Raw genomic sequence first — 10050 nt, forward strand, 5'->3', positions numbered from 1 at the left:
AGATTTCTAAATTATTCCATTCCTTTTTTACTCACAATTTGTACAGTGTCCCAACTTTTTTGGAATCGGGTTTGTAAATTGTAATAGTTTCTCCTGTCTGTACGTATGATGTGAGTATTGTATTAAGATTTACTTTAAAAAAATATATGTGCAGTCAGGATGTGTATCAAGGTTGGGGTCATTTCACTTTCAGTGCACCTAATTCAGGAAAAGATCTTCTCTTATACAAAGCAACATCTCCTTGAACTACGGTGGCGTAACGGACACAAACCTTAAACTACGGGTGTTTTAACTCCAGAGGCTTGTGGGTTCTCGTTATTTATAAGAACAGGGTCATAATTACTGTGTATTATTTGCGCCTTTTGAATTGATCGTCCTGAAAATGATTTATCCCCAACCGTGGTGTGTCTTCATTGTTCTGCGCACTGTAAACCTTTTTCTTGCTCTTCTGCATCATACTGTATGTGACCAACATGCTGTCAGCGCCTCTCTTTCACGTGGTGGTGTGTGCTCACTACGTGGGAATTGTAGGTTGTTGGATTTCAGGTCTTCCTCCCTTCTCTCCCCATCTGGTATCTTGACACAGGGGAAATCCCATAAATCAGCCCCAAACAGAAGTGGGTCACATCAGCCATCTGTTTCAAAGTCTGAAAACCACTTAGACACCATAATCCATAGCACTGAATCTTAAAAAAAAAGAAAGGCAGGCAGTAATGTGTTCAACAATTTTTGTTGAACGACTAGTTATTGAGAGTAATAAATAAGGAGATTTGGATCTCAGCTAGTAACAATTTTTTGGTCCTGGTCCCGGTTACAACTTTCTCCCCTATCTGTCATGCAGAGTGAGATGGGAGAGAATCAGAGGGAAAACCTGTCTTCCTGCTATGTTTTCAGTGGACCTGTAACTGTGACTTGCTGGTGTGTTGTGGCATTAATAACATGTCCCTGCAGTATGTGTCTCCTTTCACATGAATGGCTCACAAGTTGGGCATTATTATTATTATTAATAATTCCTCTAATGTGCATTTCCTCTTGGATCCTCTCAGTCTGTTTGGCTTTATGTTGTCTGAGGTGTACAGCTCTCACAATGCATTCATTTTTGATTTACAAGAGTCATTTGCTGAATGTCTTTCCTTTGCTGTCACCTCCCTCTCTCTAGTGGCAGGTGTGAGGTCCAACCGGTGCGATCCTCTGCCTGTTGGTGTGGACCGTCACTCAGCAGCTCTCCTCCGCTCATCCAGGTCACTCAGCTTTACCACTAGAAGCTGGATCGATAGCGAGAAACGCTGTCATTTCATACTCTTTGTTTTTTTTCTGCCTTTTTTTGACCGTACCATTCCCTGCTCCCACCACAACTCCCATTCTCACTTTCCACCTTCCACACAGAAGCACTGTTTCACCTTCCGGTCTTGCAGTTGGATCTGAAGCAGACTATATCTCAAGATCTGCTTATAAGTTAGAAGGGAACAGCCTGTCTGCCCATATTTCCCCCTAAACAATGGGTCATGGGATACTTTATCTGGCCCATGCGAAACACTTCATTCTGAAGACACATCTTGGGCAAGATAAGAACTATATCTGGAATTACATGGCTACACTTCTTAAAACCTTAAACCAAGTCGGTCCGTCTTAAACGGTGTGGGGATTTCTCAGTTCTCCTCGTTCACTTTTAAACCGTGTATCGCGGCTGCCTGATTGGATCGATTTGATCATGCGGTCACAAAGCCAAAGTTTGGCATCTTGACCAAAAATATAAAAAAAAACCTTGAAGACATTCACAATTGTGACAATCTGAAGAAAAGCCGAACCATCACTTCCTGCAGACGTGCATTGCCTCATCACTTGAGACAAAAATAGAGAAACCACACCCTCGTGGCCATAGAACTGTAGAAATAAAAACAAGTCTGGATGACAAAAGAAGTCTGTCTCAGGATACAAATTAGTGGGTATCCCAAGGGTTTGATAACTTTCTGTTCCACTACTTCCATGGCGTTGCTTTGTACTGCTGTTGACTCTAACTGAAGCTACAGAGACAGACCTCGATGGACATCACTGTTTTCACTTTTAGTCACACTTAGTGTGCATCGCATAGCCTAGATTTCCTCATGTTTTAGTGCCATGTGTGTTTTGTGGTAAACTAAGTGAGAAACCATACAATTTGTCATGCACTCCACTAAGAGAGAGCGAAGGAAATGTGGCCTATTGTGGCTGTTTGAGGAATGTGGCATGTCAATTCTTGACACATGCATCAGTTTGCTTTTAGATATTAACTATGCCAATTGAAGTAAAGTCCATACATATTTACAGCCTTATACCTCTTCTGGCCCCTTACCTCTTAATAGTGTGTAGACTGGGCCTGCACTTCTACCAGTTTCCTCAAGGTCTACCTAAATACTGTAATGTGGGTATAAGTTAAGGATCAGATCAGCCTTTTTACAAAAAGAACAAAACATTTTTCCACATACCTTTTACTAGTGTGTGGCCATTCCGATAGTTTTGGGTTTATCTGCTCACTTTTTTTAAAATATCCGTTTTGAATATGTCTGTTTCTCTCTTGATACAACTAAGGTGTATAGAATTTAGTTTGTGGTGCTCAAAGTATTGGAAATGATGTGTGAAAAAACCAACAGTAATCCACAGATAATCCACAGGCACACAGATATCTACTGAAGAATAATCTGTCTTCACAGGGCCTAACCGAGGTAACATCCTGAGTAACTGTCACCTCCATTTCATTGAAGAAGCAGACATTTTAGAGCCAGATATCTCAAAATCTCTTCCTGCAACAAAACCAAAACTATCTGCAGTGCTAGATACCTGTAAGAGTTGGCAAGAATGATTTTGTAAGGTTTTTGTAGTTTGACAGAACTTACCTTTTTAAGAAACTCAATCATTTATTCATTTTAGCATTAAACCTAAGCTTCAGTCAAGGGATGCAGATAAAAAAAACCTCATTATATCACAGTGGTGCTAGTCCATGTCCTCAACGTTTCATTTCGGGGATTGCTCCAGTGTTGCAGGAAATTTGGCCAAATGCAAGTGGATTCGCCAATGTCTGTGACCTTCCACTTACTTCGTTTTGGATTCATGAGGACTATGGTTACCTGGTCCTCAGATCTCTGCAGGGTAAATCCAGACAGCTACCTAGACTATCTGTCCAATCTGAGGACTATGGTTACCTGGTCCTCAGATCTCTGCAGGGTAAATCCAGACAGCTAGCTAGACTATCTGTCCAATCTGAGGACTATGGTTACCTGGTCCTCAGGTCTCTGCAGGGTAAATCCAGACAGCTACCTAGACTATCTGTCCAGTCTGAGTTTTCTGTTGCACAACTAAAACATCTTTGAACGTACACATGTTCCAACAAAACAAGTTCCTTCCAGAGGCTATTTAGCAGAGGCTCTGTGCGGAGCTTAGCGCCGCCCATGAAGATTGTCTGGCAAAGCGAGACTACCGTGGCGCTAATTGACCTGAAACCTAGTCTTGCACTGCCAGACGTTCCTCCACAGCGCTGTGGAGGAGGGTCAGACTAATCCACACCGTATTTCCGGGATGGGAAGAAAAACGTGTTGTGTTTTATTGGCATTTCTTTAAACCAATCACAATCTTAATGGGCGGTGCTAAGCACCAGGAAAAGCCATGGTGCTGCTCCAAAATAGTCTCAGGAAGGAACTTGTTTTGGTGGAACATGTGTACGTTCAGAAGTCGACAGAAAAGTCGACAGAAAACTCCTCAGATTGGACAGATAGTCTAGGTAGCTGTCTGGATTTACCCTGCAGAGATCTGAGGACCACGTAACCGTAGTCCTCAGAAATCCATCAGAGGTTAGGTCAACACAAATCAAAAGGAAGGTTAAGGACATCCGGCTGAAAAGAGTGAAATGTAGTGGACTTTCCAACAGCAGCGGAGCAATCCTGGAAGGGAAACGTCGAGGATATACACCACCTGAGACCTGATGCGAGAGTCTAAGGATCTGCCGTTCCGAGATCAGGGGAACTGAGAACTTGTACTACTGTGCTGTTCCTACATTTTAACAAAACAGCCTTGGTTTTAATAGATCAAGGCAGTTGAAAATGAGAGGCAGAGCCCATTACTGGTATTTCAGGAAGAGCTGGGAGACATAAGCAACACTAGCCAGAGGGTTAAGCCCTACACATCGTTCCCAAAAGCCACATTTAAAATTCGACAGGCAGTTTCACAGTTGGTGTGCCGACCGGCTGCTGTTTTCACTCGTTGGTGATGAGTTCATGAAGTGTATAATAACCACAGCTAATGTTAAATTGTCTCAAACTTGGCCTGGGAAAAGGTTGTGTAATGCACTTTAAGGATAAATGGCAACCCAGAGTGTCTTCTAGGATATGGTTTTTACTACTTTGTTTGAGACAGAAAAGTGCCTTGTCAACCAATGAATCTGTCTTGATTCCCAACGGGATCAAATGTGTTGCTATGGGATACGTGTATATTAAGATTTTTTTGTTAATGTGTTCTTCTGTAAATTCCCTTCACGCGTAATTCTAAGTGCCTTGAACATCTTCCACTTAACTTCTTTTGATGTTTAACTAGCTTTCTTCTTTGTTCCTCTGATGAAAATATTGTTTTAAATGACGATATGTCGTTGCTTGGAATAGACACAACCACCATGTTTTTGTAATATCACATTAAATCAATATGAAGTCTTAGTTCACATATACACCTATTGTTGCACTATAAAAGACATATATAAATGACATTTGGTATCAATATTAATGTCCTAGTTTTAAAAGGGATAACTCAATAAAATGATGGCTGTAGATACTGTAACAGGCATTTAATTTGCACACAAATAAATGTGGCATGATCTATGGAATACACGTCATGTTTCCTCACATTTAAAGCCAACTCATAAAATCAGGTGGTACGAGTAATTTGGGCTTGGGTGAAATAAAGTGTCAGCCAAACGCTGATATGATGTGGGCTTACAGTTACACTACGGCCCATTTTAAAGTTGTTTTCAAAATGTAATTCATTTTCACTGTAAAATCCTATTCCTTACAGCGAAGTGTCATCTCAGCTATATCCCAGTTAACAATTTCCCTAGCAAGGACTATATGCATGTTGTGAGCTGTAAATACCACCCCCATCTTTCCAGCACAAATTACTGTTTTATATTGGATATAAAACACCACACACCCCAGGTTTTTGCAATAATTAGACCATAATAATCCAATAATCATGTCAGAACTTTTCCACCTTTAATGTGACCTAGAACGTGGACAATTCAATTGAAAAACTAATCTTTGAGGGGGAAAATAACCTGTTTGTGTAAGTGTGCGCACCCTGTAAGTAATACTTCATTAAAGCACCTTTTGATTTTATTACAGCACTCAGTCTTTTTGGGTAGGACTCCTTTAGCATGGCACATTTTGACGTGGCAATATTCGCCCACTCTTTGTGAAAGTGCTCCAAATGTGTCATATTGCCAGGACGTCTCCTGCGCACAGCCCTCTTAAGATCACCCCACAGATGTTCAACTGGATTCAGGTCTGGGCTCTGGCTGGGCCATTCCAAGACGTTAATCTTTTGGTGAAGCCATGGATGTGTGCTTTGAGTCATTTTCACGCTAAAAGGTGAACAACTTCTTAATTTTCAGCTTTCTAATAGAAGCAAGTAGGGTTTGGGCAAACATGTCCTTGTATTTGGAACTGTTCATAATTCCCTCGACCCTGACTAAGGCCCTGGTTCCAGCTGAAGAAAAACAGCCTCGAAGCATGATGCTGCCACCACCACCACCACCATGCTTCACTCTGGGTCTGTTGTTATTTTGCAATTATAGCCAAAAAGTTCCACCTTGGTTTCATCAGACCAGAACACACGTTTGTTTTTGCAAACTCCAGCCAGGCTTGGATGTTTTTCTCTGTAAGAAAAGGCTTCCGTCTCGCCCACCTACCCCGAAGCCCATTCATATGAAGCAGACGGGAGATTGTTGTCACATGTAGCACACAGCCAGTATTTGCCAGTAATTCCTGCAGGTTTTTTTATGTTGTTGTAGGCCTCTCGGAGACCTCCTTAAGCGGTTTTCTTCTCATCTTTTCATCAGTTTTGGAGGGACATCCAGTTCTTGGTAATGTCTCTCTCTCTCTCAGTTTTTCTCCACTTAATGATGTATGTCTTTACTGTGTTCCATGGTGTATTTAATACCCTTATTACCCTTCTCCTGACTGATATCTTTCAACATTTAGATCCCTCTGATGGTTTGGAAGCTCTCTGCGGACCATGGCTTTTGCTCTAAGATGCAACTAAGAAAATGTCAGGAAAATCCTCCTGGACCAGCTGAACTTTATTTGTGATTAATCCGAGTCACTTTAAATGATGGCAGGTGTGTAATGACTTCTATTTAACATGGGTTTGAGTGTGATTGGTTCATTCTGAACACAGCCACACCCCCAGTTATAAGAGGGTGTGCACACTGATGCAACCAGGTTATTGTAAGGATTTCATTTTTCAACCTCAAAGACTTCAGTTTGTTTTTTAAGTGAATTGGTCACATTATACGTCACATTAAAAGTGGAAAAAGTTCTGACATGATTTATCTTTGTCTAAATGTTTTACATTTCAAAAACCTGTCATTTTAACAGGGGAGTAGTCAGACAGATTTGGGGCTTTTGGCCCGGTTTGTTGGATTCTATGACACTGCGTGGAAAGTTAGGTAATGGGCTAAGAAAAAATGATTTTTGTTAAATGACTTGGTTTTAATGCAAAATTCTTATTTTTTTGGATTTCTTGTTTCAAAACAACAAAGGACCTTATGGGCAACACTAATTCTCAATTTGCCAAACTGGTTAATTTTGTACATTTGGCAGGAAAAAGTGACAGGCTCAAAGGTAAAAGCCTACATTAGAATATGTATCTAAGGACTATCTAATATTACTATAATTGTATTTATTTAGAATATTACATTTAATGTATTGTTTTTTTAGTGCTGTCAAGCCATTAACATATTTAATCACATTAATGTCATAGTTAACTCGCAATTAATCACACATTTGTGTCTATTTTTTCTGATTTTAATGCTCTTATCAACGTGGAAAAGTGGATCTGCTCGCTTTGTGCATATGTTTTTTTTAATTGAAAATAAATGTTGCTGCTAGAGTGTCTGCTACCTCTCCACAACGTAGTGCTAACACAGGAAAATGTCACAAAGTTCTTCAAGAAGGTGAATACTGGTAAAGCTGTGCTCAGATACTAGCCAGGGTAAACCCAGCTCAATCTGCCGGCGACTTGATTTCACCCTGATTTCAAACTTTCATCTATTCTGCTTCCGTTACAAATTTGCGGGAACCAATCACAAAGCAGCAGACCCCCCGGACTAATGTTCAGTCTTAAAAGATTAAGCTTGGTCTGGTGATAGCCAGACTACTCCGATACGACAATAAGGAAAATATCTACTACAGTGGTGCAATAGCTCCTCAATAGGTTGACAAACTGAAACACAAAATACCCCACAATATTAACCCTCATGTTGTCTTCCCGTCAAAATTGAAAATCAACACTTTTGTTGACACTTTTTATGAATGTTTTTAACTTATTCTTACGTTTTTGACTGTTTTTTTCAACACTTTTGTCGCTTTTTTTGATGTTTAACACTACATGACACTTACTTATTAACTTTACTTTTCAGTTATTTTTTGGAATTTATGGTCATTAAACCTCATTTATAGGAAGTTATACCTAATGTCTGAGTTAGAAAAGCAGAAATTAAGAATTATTGGGACTAAAATTAAAGGAATGGATGTTGATGGATAATCACAGACTGGAATATGTCAACTTTTACTCAATACTATTTCAAAAACACTTTGAATAAGAAGCCCGAAAAGCGTTGTGTGGAATCAATCATGTTATTTTGGGGAATTAAAAACAACATTGATAAAGAAAAACGGGTCAGTTTGACCCAAGGACAACATGAGGGTTAAAAGTGAGCTACTGAGTGTTGAGTACTTTGACCCTAATGGGAATATTTTCAGTTATGTAGCGAACTATGTGAGCTAAAAGAAGTGTAAATAAATAGTCATGAACCTTGATGGGAAGTGAGAAGAGTTTTCATAAGCTTTGGCTGTTGCGATTTTTATATGTGTACCTTCATTCAGCTTATGTGTCTTACGTAAATAAATGCAAGCGATGTGATGCAAGTAGCTTTTGGCCCGTATTTTTTTCTAAGTAGACCTCAGATGAAGAAAGGTTGGAGACCTCTGATCTACTATATTACCTGTTCCAAAATCTTGCAAAACCAGAGAACTGAATGAACATTATGGTATGTGAGCATGTTATTTTTCAGTAGTTTAGGCTACATGAATACATTTTACTAAGTATATGTGTGTGAGGTAATTGTGAATAATGTCCCAGACGGCACCTTATACAATGCATTCAGTCTACATTAAAACAAATGGATATTTGGCGTTATTTTAAAAGAATGGGAAACACGGATGTACGAAACTAGTGTCTGCATATTCTAACTTGAATGTTTATGGCTCTGTGCGGAGCTCCCAAAAGCTTTTAGTATCTTATTTTCAGTTCCCCGTTGCATGCATCCTACATATGATGATTGTACCCTCTGAAATTGTGTTTTAATGATACCACGACGACTACCAATTTGATTCCTTTCTTAATCAAAGGTGCCTGAATGCCGTTTCGGATTGTTCCAGCACACGTTAACCCCTGCACACACCGAATACATGCAGACAGAAACTGCAGTAGTGATGCACACATAGAAACACTTAATGGCAACATTTTGACGACCACAGATGAATATGGCGAGTACAATCTGGGGTACCTACTATGTGACTTGTTGTGTTGGTAATAAACAGAAATAATCCACTAGCATTGTAACAAATGCACAGATGAGATGGATCCCTAGAGCTTGTAATTTCTTTTCCTAATCTATAAAAAATGCCTGATCATCTACATTATGCGCACATATGTTAACCAGAATAAGTTCTTGCCTTTGTATTTCAACCAGAATGATAATCATTCTTCCTTAATTATCCTTAATTTGTTTAACAATTTAAATTGAGGTGCTAGTTCACCTGGGCACTGCCAAGATGCCCTTGAGCAAGCCACCGAACCCCCAACTGCTCTCACATCGCTCCATTTGTACATGCATACGTCCTGAGCATGTGCTCATGTGTGTATTTCAGGCGTCTGTGTAACGTGTGTGACGAAGTGACATTTAACTAAGTCGGCCCATGTAATTTCTCAGTGTGTGCAAACCTGACCCATTCTGAGTTCATCGTGTGTTTTTTATTTACATTCATATTTATCATGTCTTTGTTTTATTACCATGAGATGGCTTAGGCCTACCTACATTATGGTGAAATTATTAAGGTCTAGCCTGCATACCTTACTTGTTTACTCCTCTGATTATTTCTGTTGACATCTCCAAGGTTTCCTATTCTCCATGTATCATGTGTGTTAGCAGGGAAGGGGTTTCCACAAAATTGATTTTAATTTTGGACTTTCATTCGTGCATTGAAATTAAACCCCTGTGTTGATAAGTGGCTCTGAAAAGACTGAAGTCACTGCATTGAGTATATTAAATTAAAAAGAAATTGTAATGAGAACACAGTCACAAAGAGGTGTTACACCGTTGTGTTTTTTTAAGTATGAAAATGACAACATAGATCACCCCACAATGGATACAGTGTACTTGTACCCTCTGATTAACTGCAATATCTCAAAAGAAGACAGAAATAATCTTAAGAAAAATATTTTCAAAACTGGAAGGTAAAATGGAGGCACTCCAGGATGTCCAAAAGGAGCTAAAGAGGAAGCTGAGAGAGGACAAGAACAGGAAGATTGAGGCCAAAGGGGGACAGAACACTGCAAGGACGTGTGATGATGAACAATTATCTGAAAAATGAAGACGTCTAACCATCATTTAACAAATATGTTAAAATAGAAAAAGGGACTAATGGTAGCAAAAGAAGTGTCCCAAACTTAGGCTAAGCCTACCTGATAGTTTCACCCACTTGATGCTGAGGTGTCATGCTGGCCTGGGTGACTCGCCGGGTGATCTGT

General features: G+C 39.7%; 1 protein-coding gene across 3 annotated transcripts in view; it reads left to right on the plus strand.

Moving 5' to 3' along the window:
• The window catches only part of snx16 (sorting nexin 16), a 12677-nt gene extending 10765 nt beyond the window's left edge, over positions 1-1912 (plus strand). For all 3 annotated transcript variants that reach the window (XM_034861573.1, XM_034861575.1, XM_034861574.1), the window contains one exon: positions 1160-1912. In XM_034861573.1, coding sequence (XP_034717464.1) covers positions 1160-1262 — 103 coding nt within the window. In that variant the 3' untranslated portion in view covers positions 1263-1912. The remainder of the gene's footprint in view (positions 1-1159) is intronic.
• Positions 1913-10050: the final 8138 nt, after the last annotated feature.

The sequence above is a fragment of the Etheostoma cragini genome, chromosome 22, assembly GCF_013103735.1.
Source record: "Etheostoma cragini isolate CJK2018 chromosome 22, CSU_Ecrag_1.0, whole genome shotgun sequence".
Lineage (NCBI taxonomy): Eukaryota > Metazoa > Chordata > Actinopteri > Perciformes > Percidae > Etheostoma > Etheostoma cragini.